The sequence below is a fragment of the Culicoides brevitarsis genome, chromosome 3 (genome assembly GCF_036172545.1).
Source record: "Culicoides brevitarsis isolate CSIRO-B50_1 chromosome 3, AGI_CSIRO_Cbre_v1, whole genome shotgun sequence".
Classification (NCBI taxonomy): Eukaryota; Metazoa; Arthropoda; class Insecta; order Diptera; family Ceratopogonidae; genus Culicoides; species Culicoides brevitarsis.
The window spans coordinates 2,801,279-2,828,897 of record NC_087087.1 but is presented as its reverse complement, the minus strand read 5'-3'; the positions used below and the strand labels follow the sequence as shown (position 1 = coordinate 2,828,897).

General features: G+C 26.5%; 2 protein-coding genes across 2 annotated transcripts; both read left to right on the top strand.

Moving 5' to 3' along the window:
• The first annotated feature begins 25 nt into the window (after positions 1-25).
• On the top strand, positions 26-22,182 carry LOC134834482 (rho GTPase-activating protein gacU). The gene is made up of 2 exons (XM_063849178.1): positions 26-144; positions 19,957-22,182. Exon 2 carries the CDS (start codon positions 19,965-19,967, stop codon positions 21,966-21,968), a length of 2,004 nt encoding a protein of 667 aa, XP_063705248.1. The 5' UTR covers positions 26-144; positions 19,957-19,964; the 3' UTR covers positions 21,969-22,182.
• A 1,895-nt stretch (positions 22,183-24,077) lies between these two features.
• On the top strand, positions 24,078-27,190 carry LOC134833609 (gustatory and pheromone receptor 32a-like). Its single transcript, XM_063847983.1, has 5 exons — positions 24,078-25,073; positions 26,168-26,266; positions 26,322-26,465; positions 26,581-26,679; positions 27,056-27,190. Exons 1-5 carry the CDS (start codon positions 24,078-24,080, stop codon positions 27,188-27,190), a joined length of 1,473 nt encoding a protein of 490 aa, XP_063704053.1.
• Positions 27,191-27,619: the final 429 nt, after the last annotated feature.

Here is a 27,619-nt window from a genome sequence, read left to right as displayed (position 1 = left end):
AAATTAAAAAAAAACTGTGAGGAATTGTAAACTCAAAAAAAAACTTAATAAAAAAATAAAAAGTGACATTTATAAAAAAAAATAATTATTTATTAAAAAAAAATTAAATTATGAAAAAATTATTTATTAAATAATGTGACTGAGGTAAGTGTTAATTAATAATATTTTTTTGTAAAAATAAAATATTTTACCTTTCAAAAAAAAAGTTTGGGCGCCAATTCAATTTTCCACAAATTTTTGCATCCTTTTTGCATGGCAAAAAAAAAATAAAAACAATGATAAAAACATTTGTTGATCAAATCACACAACATACAAAAAAAAAGTTTTTGTTTACATTTTTATTATATTACACTCATCATACATTATGTACAAAACATAACCATTTAATAAAATGACAACAAGTATCATGTACCTATCGTACAGCGTACACCCCGTATACATATCCGCGATATATTCTTCTCAGCTTCAGCTCAGCTCTAAACTATAATAATAATAACATGTACGAAAAATGTACGCAAAGTAAGCATTTTTACTCTTCCTTGTATTTCCTGTATGCCGTATTCGTACACAGGAAGGTGTGTTGATGTAATACTTACAGATACTTTACAATATCCTGAATAGCTGAAAAAAGTTGCACCAAGAGAGACCAATTGAGACGAATTCGCAATTTGTATCGACACACATGCTGTTGAAGGGGTTGCTTCGAGAGAATGTTAGCTAACACGAAAAAAAATTCACAATTTTTTCTCACTTTTACTACATACAGAGCTATACAGTGTAATTAAAAGTGTATAGAGTATTTGCTAATCAATGCAATTTTTTTCGTGTCCGTCGTGAGTAATTAACGACGAAGAGCGGCGCGCGAAATGTATGTCAATATACTAAACGCGGTACGAAACTACTATGCCGAAGATCTAAGAGAGAAATTGATCTATTGAAAAAAATACACAAAATATTTTTATGAATGAACTTCGTATTGGATTGGCTCTCAAATAAGAATGTCACAAAATTTAGAACTTAAAAATAATTTATTATTATCATTCTCGATGTAAGTTTCGTTCGTTCGTTTTTTTTCTTACAAACACCTATTATTTTTTTTTTCTTTTTTTTTATTAAACATTTTTTTTCTTTCTTAATTCCTCTATTCTTTTTTAGTCCGTTTATTCGTTCCTCATCCATCCACGATGATGATCGAGTCTTCTTCTTCTTATTTCTTACATGCGTCTCTACCTACAATGTACTGTAAAAATATTTTCTTCTTTTTTGCTTTCGTCTTCATTTTCGTTATCTTCGTTTATTTTTATTTTTTTTTCGAATATGAAAAAAAAATTTGACTCATTCCAAAGCAATCTGGAATGTCGTTTAGTTGGATGGTTGGGAACAAGGTGTGATTTTAGAGTAAAAGATGCTAAAGTTCTTGATAAAAATCGAGTTTTTCGTGGGATGGAGACGCCTTGTTTTTTTGAAAAAAAAATTTTGTTTAAAAAGTTTTTTTTTGATGATGCAATAATTAAAAATTTTTAATTGAATTTTGAAATTTCTTGAAAAAATAATAAAAATATTTTTTATGAGAAATTTTTTTTTAATTTGAAAAACTTTTAATTGAGTTTTAAAATTTCTTGAAAAAAAAATTATAAAAATTTATAAGGAAAAAAAAAATTTTTTTTTTCAAAACTTGAAGAAAAAATTTTTTTTGGCCAATTCAGAATTATCTAATAGACATTTTAAAAAATTACGTATTTTTTACGTATTTTTTTACGTATTTTTTACGTATTTTTTATGTATTTTTTATGAATTTTTTTATTTATAAAATACAATTTTAATTCTTAAAAAAAATCAAAATACAAAAAAAATATTAAATTTTAAGAAAAATCATAGATTTCAAAGAAAAAAAATTTTATTTATTTTTTTTAACAATTTAATTTAAAAAATATATTTTTTCAATATTTTTCAATTTTTAATGGAAAATAAATTATTAATGAAAAATTATTAAAAATAAAAAAAAATTATTTAGGTAATAAAAATTAAAACTTTAAAATATTTTAAAATTAATAAAATAAGAATAAAATCTTTAATAAAACTTTCTGTTTCTGAGTCGCTGAATCGCATTTCAGTACAAATACTAATATTAATAAGCACATGCGACAAAATTATCTTATCACTTCGAAACGATGCGACTTACTGATAAAAACATTTTAATTGTGAAAAAAGAAATAACTTTTGCAAATTTCACGCGTTCTTTAGCTCATTTATTTATTTACCTTTTTTTACGAAGAGAGCCCTTTAGTTTTGTTTTGTTTACAAAAAATGTCATCAACCTCCGCCGATAAACAGATGCAAAGCACTTCTCCTCTCCTTCGAACGACGACGCGGAGACAACGATGACAACAACAACACATGACATGCCAAACAACAATTTATCGTGTAGCGAGAGACAGCACGCGCGTCATCGTCATCTCTTATCAATAATACATAACACACATCAACCCTTTAAAATGCATGAATGAAATAAAAAAAAAGAAACAAATCTCATGTATATACGGCGAGAAACTTCACTCACGAGCAAGATTCAATGTCAACATTCACATATATATTTATAAGCAACGGCGACATTATTATAAAATTCATACATATGTCAAAATATATGAATTTTTTTTTTCGTTCGCCGCGAGTACAAGTACACTCATGTAACGTACATGTGTGCATATAAGTAGCTGCTCTGATAACACACCGTTTATAACTTTGGTTAGATATTCTCTCGCAAAAAAAAAAAAGATAAACTTCTCATAATAAATTTTGCATACAGACCGTACGAAGCGTTGTACGGCATTTTAGGAGTAAAATGAGAAATTCGATGAGTTATTAAGTGAATCGTAGTAGACGACTATCAAAAAAGTGGGTTATGTAATGTTTTATTGATACGTCGTCGGCATTTCTATAGTACTGAATTCGGAGAGACAGAATTATTATCAAACATAATTGTACCTGTTCTGGATTCTGTATGGAAGCGGGAGGAGAGAGAGACAATGAATGGTCAATGGCATGTCTCTAAACACCGCACAAGAACAATATGGTACGTTACTACATATGTTTTTATGATAATAAAAAAGGGCAAATTTTTTTTTATTGTTTTGATTTGTTTTTGCTCTAACGTGCGTAAATGCCTTTTACGATATGATGGGAAATTTGTGGCAAAGACAAAAAAATAACAAAGTGCAGTTAACACGTGGTTGAATTGACCAATTGAATTGATGATGATTATTATGGCGCGCGCCAAATGATGAATTACCGTGAGGGAGATCAAGGTTCTCATTTATGATGCAATGAGACATGGTAGATGAATTATTATTACAGCTTTGGAAATTGAAGCTTTTGGGAGATGAAGTTGAACCTAATGGAAGAATATTGCTTTGAATAGTGAAGTTGATCCTAATGGAAATTTTTTGAAGAGCCCCGAAGTATTGAAGTTAATTTAAGATTTCTTAATTATGCCAATGTCAACTGGGATTCTTTAGTTTTAACATACAGCTTTGGAAATTGAAGCTTTTGAGAGATGAAAGTGATCCTAATGGAACAATTTTGCTTTGAATAGTTCAAAATTTCCAATTGAAGTTGTTAATTCAAGATTTTTTAATTATGCCAATGCCAACTGAGATCCTTATTGAATACAGTTCGTAAGTTTATCCAAAAATTTTGATTAAAATTTTCTCATAAGGATTAAATTCATTTGGATCCTAAAGTTTGTATTTGATCATCAAGCAAAATTTTTGAATTCAAAAGTTTCATAAAGTTGCTTTCCTGAAAATAATAAAATAATGTATATATTGAAAAGTAAGGGAATTCAGAAAAACCCCTGTAGAAATTTCGTTTAATACACCCTCCATCCGTTTCTCGAGTTCAGCTAGATTCGTATAACCACATCACACAACAAAATGCGGTACGAAAGCAAAAGCTCTCTAAATAATAAATCATCTTTTCCATAGGCGTACATCGTCAGCTATATCTACCTACCTACCATTCTGTGTCGGATATCGCTTCATATCCTTTTCCACACGGAGACACATAAATCGATCTCCATCCCTTACGAGACTCAAAGATCAGATCTTTCTCGTGTTTGGTTGTTTGGAGGATCTGAGAAAAGCAATCAACCCGCTTAGCGTTCTTTTCTTCATTTGCGCGTAAAAAACACCCTCTTCTTTGCCTCAAACTCCCGAACATGGAAAATGTGTCGTACATATGTTCGTTTTTCCTCCGTGTGCCGTCTCTCTGTGGGGTTTAACAGGCGAAATTGCTGCCAGAGAGTAGAGATGATATTTACCCTTAACACATATATACGATATATATGCACAAGGAGTAGACATAGAGGCGAGAGTGTTGTGAACCAACCAAAAATATATCAGAGGCACGACGACGACGACGACAACATTACCGCACACCGACGATGCTCTTACAACAATAAACTTCTTCGTTTGCTTTCCAAGAACCAGTACGTTGCCATACCATGCCAGTCAAATGCTATCTCGTCACACAACGATTTTTTGCTTGCTTGCATTAAAGCCGAACTGTCATTCTGCAAAAAAAAATTTCTGAAAAAAAAAATTTTTCATTAAAAAAAAAGTTGAAATTTTTCAAAAAATCTTCAGAGCTCAAAACAAAAAGTTATTGAGTCTCGAGGCTCCTCATAACATCCCGCAACTCACTAAAGTCGTACGGAAAATTTTTTCCCTGCGATACGACGTGACATTCGTCGTACACTCCGTACAACGAGTAACCATGGCAACATTCCAGCAAAACAAAATGAACGAGAATTTCATATTATATTAGATTCAATATAATAATGAAAGTGGGAGGAAGAGCGAAGCGACAGAGAATGCGTTGTATATGCAACATTCATATCGAGTGAGTGTGCCCGTTCTCTGTCGTTCCGTGTATACTTATTTTGCGTTCGTTCGTGTACCATCATCATCATCAACTCTGACTCTGATGCCCGTAATGTACGGCTGTTAAGTGTTTGCCTCAATATTAAAGTTGTACTGTAAAAAAACCTGAATGTGTGTGAATGTTGGTTTAATTTACTGAACCAAACTACACTGTTCTCGTTCGGAAAATGTCAACTTTTGAAACCCTGAAATTGGAAAAAATTTTAGTTTTTGGAGCTGAATGTCAAATTTTTTATTGAAATTTAATTTTTTGAACATTTTAAGTTATAAATTATTCTCAAAATGTTCACAAATTTAATTTTAACAAAAAAATTGACATCTGTCAAATGTCAAAAAATTTTCAAAACTTTTTAAAATAAAATTTTACACTGAAAAATAAAAATTTAAATTTAATTTATGATAAAATTGAAAAATTTTTTATAAAATTGTTCCTAAAATGCTCGAAAATGGAATTTTAACAAAAATTTTGACATCTGTCAAATGTCAAAAAAATTTCAAAACTAAATAAAATGAGAATTTAAGCTCAAAATTAAAAATTTAAATAATTTTTACTTTCTGAAATGAAAAAAAAAAATCTAAAAGTATCAAAATTTCAATAGAAAACTTACAAGTTTAAAAATTCAGGGTTGCCAAATTACCTTTTAATTAAAAAAAAATTAAAATTTTTCAGCTTTTATCATTAAGAAGCTATAAAAATTTAAAATATGAAAATCTTAAGTCAAAAAATGTCAAAATTTAATTAAAAACTTATAAAATTTTGAAATGCAGGGTTGCCAAATTGCATTTTTAATTAACAAAATTTTAGCTTTTTAACCTTTTGTAACATTCAAAAGCTATAGAAATGTAAAATTAAGGAAAATTAAAATCATAAAATATCAAAAATTAATAAAAAATTTTAAAATACAGGGTTGCCAATCAATTCATTTAAATCACTTTTTCAACTATTTAAATCTTAAACCTTTTTTACTTCTCAAACCTGAAAATAAACGACAAAAAATGAGGAAATATCGATTACTTCCAACTTAACAGTGTACCTCAAACTACAGTAAATCCTCGTTTTCCTCCACAAAACTCAAACTAAAAGCACGCGATCCATAGCAAGTTTGGCCCTTGTAACAATTTCAAACTACATTTTCAACAACGAACGATCGAACTTGCCGTATCAGGCCGTTATATGCGGAACTCTAAAAAAAAATATAAACAAAACATGTTCTTCTTACGAACGTTGTTGTTGTTGGTTGAACGTAATACCGCACTTGTACACGGACAAAAGACATAACAAGATTTGAAAATTTGAAAAATAACGTTGCAATTTTATTGCGCGCTAAATTTTTAACGACATTTGCCTTCAATTTTCATACTACTGTCAAAATATCTCGACGCCGCGACTTTTTGTTTTTTTTTTTTTTTTTGGGAAAAAATATATTCGGCAATTTTCAGTACAGTACGACGCGAGGTATATTAATTAAAGCAATATATAGACACGAAATTATCGCCGTAGAACCGCGAAATGTGTCTTATTTGGTACAATGGCACATTTATACATTTATTAGAGCAACAGGTGATAAGAGGTTTGAAAAAAATGAATGAAAAAAATCATAATAATGTGATGTGTGTGTTTGATTCGTCGTCGTCGTCGTCGTTGTATGATTCACGCCCGTTCACGATGATTTGAAGTCAGTCGTGTTTTGCATGAATGATGAATAAGAGGTTGGTTCTCTTCGCTGATCGAGAGGCTTCGGTGACCTTTTCTCCAAGCCATGAAAAAAAAGAGAAAATCTTTTTTATGTGGGAAAGGAAATATGTCCAAGAGGCAATAACACAGCGTCGAAGAAAGACGACGACGACGAAGAAGCACAAGACAAAAATATATAAAAATCTTTTTTAGTAGAGACATTTTCTTCTTCTTCTTCTTCAAAACCTCGTCACCGAACGCGCTACAGTTCGAGCTCGCTGTTGCCGCTCCGCTGCTAGATGTATGCACAAAAATATCATATAAGATAATTTTAATATACATTTTATATCATGATGTTTTTAGACGTCGTCGGAATGGTGTTAGTCTCTTTTATAAATATATTATGTGTACGTTCGCGTCGCTTCGTACAGCGGCGAGTGAGTTGTATTCGTTCCCTTGCTTTCTGCTTGCTTGCGTCTGTTCTCTCTATATTATAGGTTGAATAGTGTGTCAGAGTCCGAGGAATTTCGCCATATTCCACGATGTCTCATGAAATTTCTGCCCGAACACGCATTCGGCGCGCCTTCGTCGCAACTTCGGCTCTACTTGTGTACGGCATCGGCTCGAACAAATCGAATATGGTGCCTTTCCTGCTTTCTATCCAAGTGCGGGGAATAAAATACTTACGTATATACTGTACCTATATCTATATATATTTCATTTCATATGTAGCAGCTACATATGCTGTGTGTGCGCAGAACAACGAATAGTTGAATGTTATAAAAGAATGAAGTCGGCGCATGTTTTTTTGAAGTTTCATATGCATTTGCTTTAGACAATATGATACTGGTACCTTTTAATAAAATAATGTCGAATTCCAGTTGGATCTCTCATGGAACATTTTTTTGCTTTTTTGAGGTTATCTCGAAAACGAACTCGAAGACCCCCGAATTTTTTTCACTAAATTCACTTATTGGAAAATTACGAATCTGAAAATAAATTAAAATTTTGATTAAAATTGAGTTTTATAGGAAAAAAATTGAAAAAAGTAACAAAAATTATTTAAAAATTTTTGAGGTTATAAAATTTTTTTGGGTTGAAATTTATCACAAAAATTTTTAAAAATTAAAAAAATAATTTATCAATATTTTAAATTTTTATAAATTTTTGGACCTAAAATGTCTTAAAATTTAAAAATCATTTGAAATTCTTTCAAAAATATTTCAACTAACAAAAATTCATGTCAACTAAGTAAAAACTAACATTTTCAGATTCATATTTTTGAAACCTAAATAACATTTTTATAAGCTTTTGATGAAATTTAAAAAATAATTTTATTGAAAAAAAATGGTTTTAAATACAAGAATTTCATGAGAAAGTCAAAAATTTAATCAAATACATAAAAAAAATATTAAAAAAATTTAATTAAAAATTTTGAATTATTTTTCTTTTAACAAATGTCAGTTAAAACTTTTTAATTTGACTTTAAAGATGAAATTATTAATTTTGTATTAAAATTTAAAAAAAATTATATAAATTTGGACTAAAATTTGAATTAAAAAAATAAAATTATCAAATATAAAAATTAATAAATTTTTAAAATTAATATTATTCTTTATAAATTATTAAAAAATTAAAAAAAAAATTTTAAATTTGCAAATTTTCAAAAAAAAAATTTTTTTAATTTTCAAAAAAAAAAAATTTTTAAATTTTTAAAAAATTTTTTAACTAAATTCATAAAAAATAAATTCATGAAAAATTAAAAAAAAATTTGTAAATTCAACAAAAACTGACAAAAATAAAATTTTTTAAAATTTTGAATATATAAAAAATTTTAAAAATTATAAATTCAAAAATAAAAAAATTTGAACAAATTAAAAAAATATTTTTAAAAAAAATTAATTTAAATTTTTAAAAAACATAAATTTTAAAAAAAAAAATAAAAAATTTTAAGAACTTAAAAAAAAAATAAATTCAAAAATTAAAAATTTTTTAAACAAATTTTTAAAAATTTTGAAATAAATTAATTTTAATTTTAAAAAAAATAAAAATTTTTTAAAAAATAAAAAATTTTTACCTCGATAAAAATTCACAAAATTATAAATTTTCAAAAAAATAATTTTTTTTAAAATTATTCAAAAAAAATTTTTTTGAGGTTAAATTCCATGCAACTTCATCAAACCTACATGCCGTTCGCAACACTTTACTCAACTCAATTAGAGCTCAGTGCACACACAATAATCAGAAAACCTCTAAAATGTTGAAATTACGAGTACGACGGCAATACTCTAACACTCTCTATCATCGCCGGCCTATATTAAAAACATTTTTCTCCGTACAGTTCGAGTGTTGCTCGCAAAAATATAAGCGATTGTTGGATATAGATAGAGCTCCAACTTTTTTTTTTTTTTGCTTATTATATTCATTTTTGTTCGTTGTGTGCGCTGTTTGTCTCTCCTCTTGCTCGTTTGCTCGCCTGCCAGTTTGAAATGTTTTACTTCATTTTGTTGGCGATAGAACGGAGTAATGAATTTTGTGGCATATCTACCAGTCGTCGTCGTCGTTGTCGTTGCCGTTGTTTGGAAAAGTAGTTCAAAAGCCTCATATCCTGACAGTTAGTCGATCGTTGATGATCATCGGGAAATGAAATTTTTTTTAAAGAATTTCCTATTTTTAGCAACTTTTTTCTTTCGTCGTAAACAAGAAGAAAAAAAACGTTGTCTGGCAATGCACGTTTTCCACAAATAATTCTCCTAAAAATAGCGACAAAAATCGTTCGAAGAAAATTATGTCAAATTTATTTATTTTTATGGGCGATCATTGATCCTCTGCACTTGTCTCTGGATTTTTACGAGGATCCAAATGACGTAATTTGTTTGTCCTTGAAAAATGAACACGAAAAAAATGTGCATACATGCTCATTATTAGTTTATTACCCGAAAAATAAACACGCAACAGGCGAAAAATTTTATTTTATAACAACATCATTAATAATTACCCCTTCGAACGACGACGACGACGCGACGTACGAGAGCCGTACAGCGAATTTTCATTCATTATTTTATCATCCTTCTCATCAACATGCATACTTTTCAAGTCCATTTCCATTTCGCGCACACAGATTTACTCGAAAAAAATATGCTTGAAGAGTTGCTTCGTTTCCTCTTTGCCAACATCGTCACATGGTTCACGAAAAAAAAAGAAGAAGAGAAAAAAAATTATTTTTTGTTTGAAAACATTGGCAGATGTAGAATGCGAACGCTCCTCAACTAAAAACTTTTTTCGAAATGTGTGTCCCTCTCTATATTTTTAACACACACATGGTTCTATACGCGGGATGCACGTGCATGTAGAAAAATATATTTTAGAAGGAACAAAATATGAACAGGGGAAAAATAATACGGGCATGGATTTTGTAAAAGAGAGAAACAACGACAAAAAATTGAAAGGGAATAAGGGCATTTTTCTATGAGTCACAAGCGATTGAGGATGCAATGGCAGATAAGAATCGCCAAAGAAGGAGTTTCCTTCTGAAATATTCATGAAAAAGTGTGAAATGAGGGTTTTTTTTAATAGAGGAATTTGCGAGATTTTTATCGACTGGTTGAGAGTTTTGCTTTATTTTTGTTTAATTTTTTTTCAAAAATTCCTTTAAAAAAATTATTTTATGAAATTTTTAAGATTTTGATGAGAATTTATCAAAAGTTTTATTTTTTTGAACTTAAAAATAATATTTTTTTTTTTTTCATTTTGTTGAGATTAAATTTTATCAAAAATATTATTTTTTGAACTAAAAATTTATTTTTATTTTATAAAAAAAAATATTTTGAAATGTTCATTTTTTGATATTTTCAGAAAAAGTTCATTCAAATTGTTCATTTAAAAATTTTTTTTAGAACCAAATTCATTTTAAATTCTTAAAAATAAATATTTTAAATTAATTTTTAATAATTTTTACTAAAAAGATTTATTTTCTTTAAAAATGTTCATTTTTGAAAACTTTGAAAATAAAATTTATCTAAAATTCTAAAAAGTTCATTTTTGGCATGAATTACATAAAATTTTTGAAATGAACAATTTGAATGAACTTTTTCTGAAAATATCAAAAAATGAACATTTCAAACTTTTTTTTTATAAAAATTAAATAAAAAAATTTTTTAATAAATTTCAAGTTCAAAAAGTAAAATTTTTTAATAAATTCTTATTAAAATCTTAAAAATTTCATAAAATAAAATATTTAAAGGAATTTTTGAAAAAAAAAATTAATAAATTAAACAAAATTAAAGAAAAACTCGCAACCATTCAAATTCAAAAAAAAATTTTTTTTTTTTTGATAAAAGTTGATCTCAAAAAATGGAAAATATTTTTTTTTAATTTTCGAAAAAATTGAAAAAAATTCAAAAATTTTTAAGTTCATGAGATTTAAATTTTATAAAAAAATATTCTTTATTTAAAATTAATTTTTAAAAATATTAAAAATTAATAATTTCAAGTTCTAAAAAGTTTAAAAATTATTTCAATAAATTTTTAATTTTTATTATTTTTAACAATAAAATTTATTTCAAGAATTAATTTTAAAAATTTCATAAAAATAAATATAAAAAAAAATTCTTGAAAATGAGTTATTATTAAAAATTTAAATTTTCTTTGATAAAAATTTAATTTAATTATTTTTTTTTATATTTTTTAAATATATGTAATTTTTTTAAAAAGAAATTATTTAAATTTTATTTTTATGAAATTAAAATTAAAAAAAAAATAATTTTTTATAAAATCAAATTTTTAAAAATTTTCTTAAATTTTTAATAAAAAAAATAAATAAATAAACTCTTCCTCCAAAACAAATTTTCTCATTAAAAATTCCCTTCTCAACAAGATTTTTTTTAATAATAAAAAAAAAATAAATGAATCATCGCAAATTTCCTCTGAAACACACGTTCAAACTTCACTCCCCCTTCAAAATATTCTCTTCACGCAAATAACGGGAAAAAATCGCGCGCGCCATTTTCATCGAATTCAAAAAGTAGCATCATCGAAGGATGCGCCTTGCTACATTTATCATTATTTCGAAGTACTTGAATGAATATTTTTCCTCTGTTCTTTTTTTTTTTTTTGTTTAAAGGTCGCTCACATTGTGCGTTCTCTTCTTCTGCTGAGGAGTAGAAGGCAAGAATATAAATTATCATCACACATAAAAATAAATTTCGTATCGCGGCGTTCGTTGTCGTCGTCGTCGTAGATAGAGAGGAATGCCTATTATTATTATTATATTTTCTTTTCTGTCTGTGACTCTGTTGCTTCTTCGTCTTGTTCTTCATTTCATTTCAACTCGACTCGATTCGACGACTAACGAACGCGCCGCGTTTTCATTAATTTTTTTTCTCTCATTTTTTCAAATTAATGAACGACGCTCAGAATTTCGAAACGAATGTCGTCATCATTTTTATCAGCACTACAGATAAAAGCCTTCTTCTTGCCACCCAAGTTTTTTTTCCATTTTTTTTGTGTTTTTGTCTGAACAACTGAATGGGAAAATCCTCCAACGCATCGCCAACACGATGAGAGAAAATTACTTGAAAGCATTTTCTTTCTTTCTTTCGTTTCTCGTCTTTTTTTGCTGATAATGATGATGACGACGATAGAAAATAGACGAACGCACGTAGCTCTGTAGGCGGCGATACGAAGGAACGAACGTGTATGATACAGTAACAGCCTTCTTGTTACCTATCAAGCCAAGTTCGCAGCAGAGAATGGGAAAAATGGGATTTTTGATGGAAATGGCAAGAGAAGAAGTTCGTTGCCATTTTTTTTTGTTGCTTTTGCTTTTGGCGCGTGTTCAAACACGGAGTTTACTTTATTTTATCTCTTGCGTGTGGTGTGTCGTCGTCGTCTCTCCTCTTGTGTGACAGCCTGATGCCTCTTTTCGCACAAACACACAGCGCATTAATGTTACACTTTCATTATCAGGCGGTTTTACGATTTTCGGCTTCTTGTCGTTGGGAAAATGGATCGGATGAAAGTGAAAAGTGTGTGACGTCAAATTTTAAATTGAAATTTTTCATTAAATTTTCATTCATTTCTCAATAAAATTTAAATTTTGTGAATTTTTAGAACAAAATTTAACCGAATTTAAAATTTTTTAGTACTAAATTCATTCAAATTTGTAATTTTTAGTACTAAATTCATTCAAATTTGTAATTTTTAGTACTAAATTCATTCAAATTTACAATTTTTAGTACTAAATTCATTCAAATTTGTACTAAATTTATTCAAATTTGAAATTTTTAGTACTAAATTCATTCAAATTTATAATTTTTAGTACTAAATTTATTCAAATTTATAATTTTTAGTACTAAATTTTTTCAAATTTATAATTTTTAGTACTAAATTCATTCAAATTTATAATTTTTAGTACTAAATTTATTCAAATTTGTAACTTTTAGTACTTTTAGTACTAAATTCATTCAAATTTATAATTTTTAGTACTAAATTTATTCAAATTTGTAATTTTTAGTACTAAATTCATTCAAATTTGTAATTTTTAGTACTAAATTCATTCAAATTTATAATTTTTAGTACTAAATTTATTCAAATTTGAAATTTTTAGTACTAAATTCATTCAAATTTGTAATTTTTAGTACTAAATTTATTCAAATTTGTAATTTTTAGTACTAAATTTATTCAAATTTGTAACTTTTAGTACTAAATTCATTCAAATTTAAAATTTTTAGTACTAATTTTAAAATTTTTATTTTTTTTTATTTAAAAAAATATTTTTTTGCTTAAAATTGTAAAAAAAATGTCAAAATTTTATCGAAAAAACGCCCTGTCCTTATAATTTAGGACAATTTTCGTATTAAAGCGAACTTTCCTTATAATTTTCCACAAAAGTTCTCTCTGTATGTTCAAATATATATCAAGGCAAAAGCAGCAAAGGCATAATATAATATGAAATTTTTACCCCAACCAAACAACTTGCGTGTCGTTTCAACAAAAAGGGATCGAGAATTTTTTCCTCCGTACGTCGTTCGGCGTATCTACAGAGCAAAATTTCATCATCAACGACGACGACGACGTCGCTCGACATCACATCGAATGGAAGAGGGAACCTTTTCTACAATATTACATTATTATATGGAATATATTTTTTTTTCCTTCTTCTTCTGCTTTGCCATCCACGCTGCTATCGTTCGTCGATGTCGACGTCGTTCCTTGTGTGTAACATTTTTTTTTTTGTGTGAAACGAAAAAATTGAAGCGAGTTGAGGGGGAGAAGAATAATTTGAACCTTAACACACTTTACTTAGGGAGATACGCGACGACGACGACGAAAAAGAAGAAAATGATCGAAGAATTTTTTTCTCTCTCTTGTAGAATTTTCCTTGATTACTAATGCGATAATGTGTGTGCAGCAAGAAAATGGACATGTGTCCATTTTATCATCGTTCATATGAAGAACAAAAAAAATCGAGGGTGGCAAATTTACTCAAAAAAAAAAAAAATTTTTTTTTTAATCAACTGTTGCTCAAAGAAGAAACACGAAGAACGAAAAACCCACAAAAATTTAGAATTTAAAAAAAAATTTTTTGAGGGATTATCTTCGAACGGGATTTAAAAAGGAGAAAATTTACCTGCGACTCAGGTGCGGATGAAGGAGATAAAACGAATGGAACGTAAAAGGGATTCTCAGAAAATTTTTAGATTGAGGGTTCGGGATGTTCATGAATTTTTTTCTGCCCGAAGAGGTGTGAAAAAGGGCCTTTTGAAGTTCTTTTACGAGTCAAATTTGGTAGTTTGGAAAAGGTCAAATGTTTATTTTAAATGGATTTGAACTGAAATTTTTTAAATTTAAAAAAATTGCCTAAAAAATATTAAAAATTATTTTTTTTTTAATATTTAAAGATTTATATTTTCTACGAATTAAAATTTTATCAAATAAAATAAAATTTAATTAATTTTTCTATTTTTTTAAATAATTATTTAATAAAAATTAAAAATATAATAATTAATTTTAAATTATTATTTAATTAATTAATTTTAAAAAATAATTTTTACGATTTTTTTTGTAAACTTTTAATTATTAATTTAATCATCAAAAAAATTAATAAAAAATATTTTTAAAAATTAAATTAATAAATATTTAAATAATTAAATTTATTTATCAATTTAATTAATTTTTTATATTTCTTTTTAATTTTTATATATTATTTCATGTATTTTTATATTAAAAAAAATATAAAAAAAATTATTAAAAATAAAAAAAATATTAAAAAGTAATAAAAATATATTTAAAAAATAATTAATTATAAATTAAATAAATAACTTTATTTTTTATATTTTTTTTATTTTTTAATAATTTTTTTATAAATTATTATATTTTTTTAATAAAAATAAATACATGAAAAACTATAAAAAAATTAAAAAAATGTATATAAAATCTTAAAAAAATTTTAAGATTTAAGATAAATAAATTTTAGAAAAAAATATTAAAAATTAAACAAAAAAAAATTTAAGAAAAAAAAATATTTAAAAATCAATCCATCAAAAAAATTTCAATTGTAAAAATATTTCCGAACACGTAGGACCTCAAAAAACATAGAAAAATACCAAAACCTAAAATTCAAAAAAAAACACATCACACACAAGAAGATTACAAATCCTTCTTATACTTGACTGGAGACACACATCGGCTCTTTTTTAAAAAATAACATCAGATTTTTAACAAAGGATCGAAAGGAAGTGAACAAAATTTACCTGAGTCCCTTTTCATAATTTTTTTTTGTTTGAAATTCATACAAAAAAAAATATTTTTTTTTTTTTAAATAAATTTATCATTTTTCTAAATTTTAAATAAAAATCGAATAATTCTCAAACCCTTCGATTTTTCTTCAAAATTTTCTCTTCAAATAAAAATCACGCGAGAAAAAAAATAGTAATAATAGCTGTTGCTTATTAAAAAAAAAAAAAAAAAAAAAAGTGAGTTGCGTACGTGAAAACAACCATCAAGCAAGCAAGCAACCTCAAAACACTCCGACACACACTTATTTTATTATTTCTCTCTTATATAAAAATAAAAAACTACGAAACAAAAAAAATGTAAAGGAAAAAATATCGCAGCGCTCTAACAAACGACGACGACGACGTAGTTGTTGTGCTATAAAACATTAACGGTTCGAGTTAATCATCGAACAACGGTATGAAGAAACAGCAGAAAAAATGTACGACGATCGAGTACTGAACAAAAGTTTTTTTTTTATATTTTTTATAAGCGAAAAAAAAAATTGCACGACATTTCCTTTTGTTGCCCGGAAACTCGACGATCGTCCCGAGATCAATTTTCGCTGAAAATCACACGAAAAATTTCGTTCAATGACAAAAGGAGTGCCGCTCGTCTAAAATTAACCTCCTGACATGTCATTTTTCCAATATTACTACAGCCAACAAACAACGCTTATCGCCTTTTCTTATCCGTCATGACACCAAACCATTGCATGACCTTTTCCATACCGAACCATTTTCCACTCAAATATTTTTTTTTCTCTGCCTCACACTCGACACATTTGCATGTTCCGTGCGACGCACGACGTAAAAAGAGGCGAACAGGGAAAAGCGAACGTTCATGCATTAATAATAATAATAACAGCAACAACGGAGCAGGAGAGGCAAAAGAACGGAGTTTTGCGCGCAAAAGTTTAAAATAGAAACTTTTTTTCCGTTTGAAAAGTCGATTTTCACGGAAAATTCTCGCGATTTGGTTGCGTGTGGAGTTTACATTAAAAAAAAATACAAGCTTCGAGCGAGCGAGTGAACGATGTGTCATGACGAAAGGTAACAATTTATTTTGAGTTAACTCGGTTGCGGAAAAAAATTACATAAAAAAAATTGTCGATTTATTGGAAAAAATAAATCTTGGAATATGAAAAAACAAATTTTTTCTTATTGAGAATTTTTCATTTCAGTTAAAAATTTAATAAAATTATTTTAAAATAAAAATTAAATTAAAATAAATTAACTAAAAATAAATTTAAAAATTTTTAATTAAATTTGCTTAAAAATATTTTTTTCTATTTTTATATTGTTTAAATATGTTTAATATTTTTCTTTAACTTCTTTTAACAATTTTAAAGAATTTTTAATTAAAATAAAACATTTAAATAAAAGTTTAATTTTTTTTAATGAAAAAAAAAATATTAAAAATTATTTTAAATCTTAAAATTGCTTAAAAAATTTTTTAAACTATTTTTATGAATTTTTTTATTATTTTTTGTTTTTTAATTAATTTTAAAAAAATATGAAAAAATATTTTTAAGCATTTTTAAGATTTAAAATAATTTTTAATATTTTTTTTCATTAAAAAAAAATTTATTTAAATATTTTATTTAAATATTTTATTAAAAATACTTTAAAAAAAGATTAAAACTTTAACTATTTAAATATTAAAAAATTTAATTAAAAAAAAAATTAAAAAATATTTATTCGACATAAAACAATAAAAATTTAGATTTAAATAAATTTAAAATAAAAAAAATATATTTATTTTTTAAATAAGAAAATTTAAATGAAAAAATATTTTTTTCATATTTAATTTTGAGAATTTTATTAAATATTTCAAATATTTAAATAAATTGATTTTTTAAAATTAATTTTAAATTTTAGTGAGAAAAATAATTTTTTAATAAAAATTTATTTAAAAAATTAAATTAAAAAAAACATTCAGTACAAAAATTGTAAAAAAAATAATTTTTCAGTTAAAAATTTAATTTATAAAAATTTTTGACTGTCAAAAAATTTTTTCGAATCACTCCTTAAAAAAACGAAGAACGAAAAAAATTCAACATTTGTTGATCAAAACTTAACAAAAAAAAATATTTTTCGTGTGTGAAACAAGAAACAAGTCAACATAACACACACAAATGGCCTTCGCTGCTCGCTCAAAGAGACGGCGAAACAACAAAAACCGGAATCCGGTTCTCCGATTCTCGAAACAATTTTTTAAGTTTTCAACGTAGGAGTTTTTAAAAAGCCAAGAAAGAGCGAAAGAACGAGGATTCACCTGATATGCCATTTTTGCGCCTGCCAGCAAATCCCTGTCACAATAGACTTCAAATCACTCCAATCCGAACATTTGCCTTGAAGGGTCGATACCTCGTTGTGTCGTGCCGTACGTAACATACCGCAAGCCGTAACAGCAACAACAACAACAACATTCCTATTTATTCACTGTGAAATATATATGAGCTCAAAACTCTTTTCTATCTCTCGGAGTTCGAGTGTTGTGGCATGAAACAAACAGCCATGCATTTTAGATTCCGTGCCGTACAGCCCGAGTCACACAATGAATTTTATATTTCGAAATTGTTCCTCTATCTATGAGTTGTAGGTTGCGTTGCGTCGTCGTCGTCGTTGTTCGTATATGAAATTCCCATCAAATATAAAACTCTTGCTACAAGTCTGTGAAACAACCGAGATACGAGTCGAGAAGAACAATGAATGTGTGTAATTTTTCCTTTGTGGAGTTTTTTTCGATTTTGACGTCTCTCGAGTGAAAAAATCGATTTTTTATTTCAAAATCCTAAAAATAAAAATTAAAAAAAACTTTGAAAATTATTTTAAAATTTTTAAATAATTTTTCCAAATTTTTTAACATTAAAAAAATTTAAAAATTAATTTTTTATTATTAAAAATAAATTAATAAATTTTTAAAAATATTTTTAAAATTATTTTAAATTTTTTTAATTAAATTTTCTAACTTAATTTATAATTTTTTTTAATAATAAAAATTTTTTAAAAATTATTTTTAAAATCTTTTTACAATTAAAAAATAATTAATTAAGTTAGAAAATTTATTTAAAAAAATTTAAAATAATTTTTTTTAAATATTTTGATTTTTCAACATTTAAAAAAAAATTAAAAAAATATTTTTTTAATTAAAAAAATTAAACTAAAAAAATTAAAATCAAAAAATTAAATTTCTTACAAATATTTAAAAATGAATTAATAAAAATAAATTTTTAAAATAAATAAAATTTTTAAAAATATTTTGAAAATTATTTTTAATTATTATTTTTAAATTTTTAATTAAGTTTTTAATTTTTTTTATTATTCGAAAAAAAATTATTTTTTTTTTTAATTTAAAAAATAATTTCGTGTCACCCTAATTCATTTTTGAATTTCACGATCGCCCTACTCTCCATATTCCATTCAACTCCATGGTTATTTCCCAGTCATTTCATTGTAAATATGTCTGACTCGTCGACTCGTGTATACGAACGACTCTACAGCGTGCCAAGTAAAATATAAAGTAAAGTAAAGTAAAGTAAGCAAAGCAGCACAACAATAATGAAATAAAATGAATGAACGAACAAACTAACGAAACGAGCGACGAACGAACGAACGAAAGATTTTTCATCATACCAAACACTCGCAATGTTCGTTCGCGCTGGATGTTATATGAGTCTCCATCAAAATAATGTTTTTTTATACTTTTGCTGCCTTTTACTCGATGGAGAGTACGTTTCTTCATCGTTTGTCGTAATGATTTTGAATACCAAGCTGTTGTTGCTGCTGCTGAAGAAAAAAAAGAAAACTTTCAAATCTGACGTTAATTTTTTTTTTTTGCTTCTTTCAAGTCATCGCCGCGATGATGATGACAATGGGTTCCGATCGCGCGATGATGAGAAGGGAAAGTTCGAAAAGGCGACCAAATTTTTTTTTACAGAAGGTTCATGATTTTGACAGTATCGATTTTTTTTACTTTTTTGAGCTTAAAATAATTAAAATTTTATTGAAAAATCTAATTTTTTAATATTTTTTTAAAAATCGTAAGAAAAAAAAATTTAAAATAAAATTAATAAAAAATATAAAATTCATGTTAAAACTGAAATTTTAAGTAATTTTCATACAAAAAAAAATTTCAATAAAAAAAATTTAAAATATAAAAAAAATAAAAATTTAAATTTTATTTATTTAAATTTTTATACAAAGAAAAAAAAATTTAAATTTTAATAATTTTTGCAAAAATTTAAATTTTTAATAATTTTCCAATGATAAAATTTTTATTTTATTTATTTTAATTTTCAAAAATTTACAAGTAAAAAAAATAAAAATTTTAATAAATTAATTTTTAATTTATTTCAATTTTAAAAAATTGAATTTTCATAAAAAAATAACTTTTAAGCTCTAAAAAGTTAAAAATCATTTTTTTTTCTGTCAAAATAAAATTTTGAAAACTAAAAAAATAAATTAAAATTTTCAAAAAAAAAAAAATAAATTTTAAGCTCTAAAAATTAAAAAATAATTTTTTTCGATTTCTAACAAAAATTTCCTTTTTTTCTACTTACAGAAACGGCAATGATGGGACTTCAAGTAGCTGCAAGTAAACGAAAGTACGAGATTGGTGCGTGCACCGATCTGAACGACATCCAACCAAACTGTACTCCGGCAAAAAATCCTCGAATTGACGAAATTACGACAACAATAACAACGACAAGTACAAGTTCCTCAACCAGTTCAAGTTCGAGCGAGTCTGTGACACTCGCGCAAGACGACCTAATAATATCAACAGAAGCCATTGATACAATTTCCACGCAAGAAGAGAGCAATGCTGACACCACTTCCATTAGTATTATTCAAACAACGTCAACAACTCAAGTCGTTTCGTCGCCTGATGAGGGTACAAAGTCTTCAATTCCACAGCTCACGGGACGCGGGCACGAATTAACTCTCTCGAAGCTGAATAGCAATTGGGCGACAAACGCGGATGATGACGAACAAGTTATCGATCCCATTAGCAAACTGCAGGCAGTTGCTGTGCCCGACGAAGCATGGGGTAGCGAAAGTACCCGATCAACTCTCGCAACGACACTTTTGCCTCCCGACGACTTAGACGAGGACATGGATGATTTCGAAGACGATTTTGACGATGATGATGTTATGTTGCCGAGTTACGGGCCGCCGCCGCAAGTCGCGTATCATCGTCATGTGCCATCGCCCAAAGGTTACACGCCGCAATTCCAAAAGTACCCGCAAGAACAGTATCACAATCAAAATTGTTCGCGCAGCGCGCCGACATCCGCTTCAACGTACAATCGGTACGGATCGTGGAACAATCAGTATGTCAATGAGTTTTATCATAACGAACCGATGCCCGTCGCAGATCCCCCCCAAACGATCCGATGTGCGGAAAATGGAAAATCTTACACGGAACTCGGGACTTATACGTTTTTCAATGCGAACGCGACGCGACACATTAAACGTTGCTGCGACGGAAAAAATAATTGGTGCAATAATAAACAGTGCAACAAGGAAAAACGGATACGAATGTTAAATTTATCGATGTTCAAGTTGTCACGTTTTCGTCAAGCCTCGGATCAGTCGTTGTACCGTTCGGTGTTGATCTGTAACACGCTAAAGGCGATCGAGAAGGAAATCGAGACGGAAAAACGTCAAGCGGCGCAAATGAGAAGACAATTAAGTCAAATAGGACGTGGAAGTAGCATAATTTTAAATGGAGGAATTCGCTCAAGTACGCCTGTACCGTCGCAAAAACCTCCTGTGAGTGCGTCAGCGACGCCGCAGCAGCCAGAGTATCAAGCGGGAGCTCCTCATGCGATAACGACGCCTGAAATTAACACGACAAACAACAATGAATTACAAAAACGTAATGAATACAGTGAAAATAATCCTAATAGCACGAACACAAGTAGTAGTAATAATTTATTGAACGGCAGCAATTACCTGCAATCCACGCAGCAATACACGAATCACAACAGGATATACAGCAATGGCTTCGAAACGCTTTCCGCACAATCCTCTCCGCCGCAAAACTCGTACGAATATCATCCTTTGAAAGATCCTTCGTCGGGCAGAGCAACTCCATTTCCCGCATCCAATGGATACCCGGATACTGATTCAGGTTATGGGGGCGAAGATGATAATTTAAGCCCGGATGGGCAATTCCGCTCGATTAATTGGGGCAGCGTTCTGAGTCTTTCCTCGCAATCCGCTTTGGATCCTCTCAACAATAACGAACTATTTCCCGCAGTACCCGTCACACACGCTGCATCTCCTGTCTCGTCCCCCGCTCCTTATAACACATGCGGCTTCAATTCAACCCTCAATAACTCCGCAACCACAACGACAAACTATCTAGACATGGATTTAGGCTACGACGTACTCCCAAATTGCTACAAACTCAAGCCAATCGTTTGCGATGACTTTTACACGCCCGAAGCACTCAAAAAGTGGATGGAGCCTGGCAGTAAAATAGTCTGCGATGATTTCTACAAAGCGCCAGATTCGCACGATAATAACATGCCTGATACCTTTTCGACGCACATCATGGTTGGCAGTTAGTAAAAGGGGTGCAAAAACGTCGCGCGTCAATTAAAAGCCTAAAAAAGTATTAAGCTCTAAAAGTCTAGTCCTTCAATCCTGTAAAAAAAAGCAAGAAAATAATCAAATGAAGATTAAAATGATGAACAATTGTATTATGTACACATTAAATTATATTTAAAAATTCATAGTTATATTTAATATTATTATATTTAAAGAAAAAAAAAAAGCATAAAAGATATATGAAAAGGTGCATTAAACATTGTTACATGTTTGACCTTTTACTCCAAAATATACATTTAATAAAAAAAAGTAAATATTACAAAAAATAAAGGAATATTAGACCTAAGCAAAAAATTAATTAATAAAAATTGTATAATAGTTAAGATATTTAGCTAATTTAAAAAGAAAAAAAACAGAAAATAAAAAAAAAACTTATACAAAATTTAAAAAATAATTTTTTATTTTAATTTTTCGCTCAAAAAAAAAAATTTTTTTTTGTTATTGAGAAGTGTTTTGTTGGTAAAAAAGGTAAGTATAATGGCTTCAATATTAAAAATTTATTTAAATAAAAAAAATCATCAAAAAAATATTTTTCATGATTTTCACATTTTTCGTTAACAAAAATTTAATTTAAAGATTTTTTTCGAATATTTCATAATTTTTTTAATTCAAAATGAAAATTTCGTAAAAAAATACGTAAAAATTTACGGATTTTTGAAAATTTTATAATTCATTAATTCAAATATAAAATTCTGTAAAAAATTCGTAAAAATAACGTAAAAAAAATTTAATAATTAATTTTTATTTAAAATCTAAAATTAATTTTATTCTTCAAAATTTCTCGAAAAATTACGTAAAAAGCATTAAAAAATTAATATAAATTAAGATTTTTTTTTAAATTTGATTGAATTTTAAAAATTTCGAGGTATTTGACTTTAAAAGTTTTCTTGATTAATATTTTTATTTTTTTTCTTTGTTTTGAGAAAAAATTCTTTTGATTTTATTTAAAAATTAATTTATGAGCCTTAACAAAAATCTTTAAAATTGCAAATAAATATTAATAATTTTTAAAAAATTATTATTTTAAAAAAATTAAACTCAAATTAATTTTAAACAATTTTAAAAATTAATATTCAAAATATTTAAATTTTTAATTAAAAATTAAAAAAAAATAAAAATTAATTTTTAAGCCTTAACAAGTTTTTAAAATTTATTAAAAATTTTAAAATTTATAAAAATAAATTTATTTTAATTAAATTAAATATTCAAAATATTGAAATTTTTATTAAAAATAAAAAAAAACTAAATAAAATAAAAATTAATTTTAATGAAAAATAATATTCAATATAATTAAATTTTTAATTAAAAAAAATTTAAAATTTAAAAAAAATTAATAACTAAATTAAATTGAAATTTATTTTAAAAAAATAAAAATTAATTTTTTAATTAAAAATAATTACTAAATTAATTTTAAATTAAATAAAAGAAAATAATATTCAAAATAATAAAAAATAAAATAAAAAAAAAAATAATTTAATTTTTAATGAATTATTAAATTAATTATTTTTTAAAGAATTTTTTATACCTACACAATTAAAATAAAATTAAATTTATTTATCAATTTCAAACTTACCTGAAAATTTTTACCATTAAAGCTCAATTTTTAATTTCCAATAATTTTCAAGGCTCTTACTCCATTTTTCTTTAATAAAATTTAAATGACGAAATCTAAATTTATTAATTTCAAAAGAAGAATAGAAGAAAATTTGGTCAAATGATCAGACAATTGCCAAACAAAAAAATCCAAAAGTTAATTCGAAAATAATTGGAAGCTCATCTTTATCCAAAAGAACTTTTTCACGGTGCTTCAATAATTTTTTTACATGAACTTTGACTTTTTCCTAAAAAAAAATTATTTTTACTCACCGTTTCCGTTATCCAATCATCATTAATCGTCCTTTAATCTCTTTTTAATGTCCCAAAAGTCTTGTTTTGAAATAATTTCTTGATCAATTGAATTTATTTTATTTATAAATCGACCTTTTGAGCTTTCGTCAAGCATTTGAAGTTGAATTTTCATCCGATTTTCATCAAAAATTTTTTTCTGAGTAAAAAAAAAAATTTAAAATGGGCGTCATTCAAATTTCGTACGACTTTATCTTGAGATTTTTCAAGATTTTCGGTCTCGTGCCCAATAAAATCGACTTTCCGCGGATGCCGATGTCGCGTGCTTATGCAACAACTGTCGTGAGTGCTCTTTTTTTCTACTGGGCTGTGTTGCTCTTGTCTTTTTGGGTTCCTCACGGGAAGACAAGCAACACAATTTCGATAATTTCGAATTGGATTCAGCTTTTAGTGAATGCGATAACGTTAACAATCGCTTTGGTTTATCCCGTTATCGCGTCGGAAATCGTACCAAAAATTCGCGATTTATTTCTGCATTTTGATCGAAAAGCCGAAGAATTGGGAGTTGGATGCAATTTTCAACGAATTTCGAATATTGTCGGTTTGGTCATTTGTGCGCTCGTGATGTTCAATTCCTACATGCTTTGTTACGATTTGTACGTGACGTACTTCCTGAGCGCCGTCAGCGATTTGTGGTACTGGCTTTTGACATTTTTACCGCTTTTCGTTTATTCCTTCGCTGTTTGCGGGGCACTTTGTGTCCTTTTGCTCCTTCGTTTCCGCTTCAAGACGCTGAATCAGCTGCTGGCACGCGAAGTCAAGGGAAAAGCTTTTACGGGAAAAATTGACGTTTTGGAAGTTGGCGACGTGAAACCTCGCAGCAAATTGACGAATATTTTTTACTTGATGCACGATTTGTACGACCTTTCGAAGCTAATTGGGCAGTATTATGGGCCGGTATTTTTGACAGTTTTTACGGCAATTTTTATCGTGACAACGATCCAAATTTACTACATTTATACCTTTTTTTATTCGTACGATACGGGAAATGAGATGCTCGTTTGGTCCATTTTGCTTTGCTCGAATATCGTTTTTTTGAATATTGTCATGGTTTTTTCCATTACGTCGGTTTGTGAGTCGATCTCGAATCAGAGCAAGAGAGCCATTGATACAATTTCGAAGCTCAAGATTAATGGAACTGTTTCTTGCGGACCTGAGGTAAGTTTTTTTTCAACCTACAATGATTAAAAAAATTTTTAGAAGATGACAAAAGCAAATTTTTTTACTAAAAAATATTTTTAAAAATAAAATAATTATTAAAATTTTAGTTTAATAATTTTTAATCAAATTAAATTATTTTTTTTTTATTTTAATTTAATTTATTTTGTTGATTTAAAATTTTATTTAAATTTTAATTATTTAATTTTAATTTTAATTTATAAAATAAAATAAAATAAAATAAAAAAAATTTTTAAATAATTTTTAGCAAAAAAAAAATATTTAAAACAATTTTGCTAAGCTAAAATTTTATTTTTAATTTTTTAAAATTTAATTTTAACTTTCATATAAAAATATCAAATAAAAATTTTATTTTTAAAAAAAATTCATTTGAAAAAAAATTCATTTGAAAAAAATTTCATTACCAAAATTTACTGTTTTCATATTCTTAAAAAAATTTTAAATTAAAAAATTTAAATTTTCAAAAAACTAACAAAATAAATTTAGTTAAAATTGAAATAAATTTTTAAAAAAAAATTTAAATTAAAAAATAAATTTTTAATTTTATTTAAATTTTTTAAATTTTATTAAAATTTTTTTAATTTAATTTAAAAATTAATAATTATTTTTTTTATTAAATATTTTTTTTAAAAATTTGAAAAAAATGTTTAAAAATTGACATTTGTCATCTAATAAATTATTCGAACAATTAAAAATATTTTAAATTTTTATTTATTTTTTTTAATTAAATAAAATTAATAAGTTTTATTAAATAAAATTAATTTTGATAAAATTATTAATTTAAAATTAAATTTAATTTAAAAATTTAATTTAATTTAAAAATTTAATTTAATTTGCATTTCTGTTCAAAATTTAACGAAAAAGGATAAAAAATTCAAATTTCAATAAAAAATAAAAATATTTTATTGAAAAATTAAATTAAATTAAATTTTTAAATTAAAACTAAAAATTAAATTAAAATTATTTTTTAATCAAAAACTAAAAAAAAAAATAAAAAAATAAGTCTTGAAAATAAATAATCAGGAAAAAGTTGAAAAATCGCCCTTAAAAATTTTTTTATTTAAATTTTGCAGGAAGTTCAAAAGATCGCAAGTGCTTTCAACTGCACAACTTCTTACGTGACATTCACTGCAAGCGGTTTCTTCGCCATCAATTACTCGATGCTTTGTTCTGTAACTCAAAATTTATCATTTTTTTTTTAATTTTTTGAGTTATTAATTTTTTTAGATGATTGGCGGAATTACAACTTACCTGATCATTTACATTCAATTCTATGCGTTATATGGCAAAGAAGGCGGTGAAACGCAAGCATCTCGCAATCATGACGGTGCGACACCAATAGGCTCTAACACTAATGAAGGAAATGGTCCCGTACGGGGTGCAAATGCTCCCCTGCCATCGCGCTCGTTTATGAATTAAATTGTTTTTGAGGTTGAAATTTTTTTTAAGAGTTTCAGATTTAAAATTTTTTTTTTTTGTTTTTTAGGAAGTTCAGAAAATTACAAATGCGTTTCATTGTGCTACAAATCACATTGCTTTCTCAGCAAATGGATTCTTCAACATCAATTATTCAATGTTGTGTTCTGTAAGTTTAATTATTTAATTAAAATTTCAAATTTATTTTAAAAAAAAATTATTTTAGAAAAATTTTTTTCAAAAATAAGAAAATAAATTTTAAAAAATTTTTGAAAACAAATTTTTGGCCTAAATTTTTTTCCCTAAAAAGTCAGTTTTTGGTTTAAATTTTTTTATCTAAAATCTAAAATTTTTTCAAGAGCTGAAAACAAATTTCGTGGCCTAAAAAGTTTTTTTCTGAGAGCTGAAAAGTTAGTTTTTGTATTAAAATATTCTTTTCCTTAATCTGAAAGTATTTTTGTAAAAACTAACAACTTAACCTCAAAAATCTACAAAAACTAACCTCAAAAAACTTAATAAAACTAAATTTTCTTTAATTTTTTCAGATGATTGGCGGCATCACAACTTACCTGATTATCTACATTCAATTCTACTCCGTTTTTGGCAACAAGCCTGATGAGTTGGAAGATAATTTGGAGAAGGCAAATGCGGATATCACACGATTCACAAAATCGACATAAAAAGCTGGTTTGCTGCGAAAAAAACTGAACTGATTCATTTCTTGTAAAGGCCAAAAAAACTGCCAAAAACGTATTAGGTTGAAATTGCTCTTTTTTGCTTGGTTTTAATAAAAAATAAATGTTGTTTGAAAAAATTAAAAAAAAAAATTTTTTTTGCATCACAATATTTATTTATTTTTAGTTTAGTTTTAAGATCAAGAGAGAACACATTGTTTAATATTAATTTTTAATAATTTATCAACCTTTTGTTCTATAATTCTAATCTCACATGTAGTTATGGTCGTTTTGATCGTTCAGATCGCTATTCTAACATTTTTTGTAACTTTAAGAGATAAGCTGCTTTTTTAGGTTTAAAGAAAGGCGAACTATTGTTTTTTGTTTTTCTAATTTAAGAGTTTACAATTCACATTTTTAGTTTATAGAAAAATA

What these genes read in the sequence shown, in the direction of transcription:
- LOC134834482 (XM_063849178.1), top strand. Translation starts at nt 19,965, where the DNA reads ATGATGGGACTTCAAGTAGCTGCAAGTAAACGAAAGTACGAGATTGGT.
- LOC134833609 (XM_063847983.1), top strand. Translation starts at nt 24,078, where the DNA reads ATGGGCGTCATTCAAATTTCGTACGACTTTATCTTGAGATTTTTCAAG. An exon ending in CTGTTTCTTGCGGACCTGAG is followed by an intron (nt 25,074 to 26,167) that starts GTAAGTTTTTTT and finishes TAAATTTTGCAG; the next exon opens with GAAGTTCAAAAGATCGCAAG. An exon ending in ATTATTCAATGTTGTGTTCT is followed by an intron (nt 26,680 to 27,055) that starts GTAAGTTTAATT and finishes TAATTTTTTCAG; the next exon opens with ATGATTGGCGGCATCACAAC.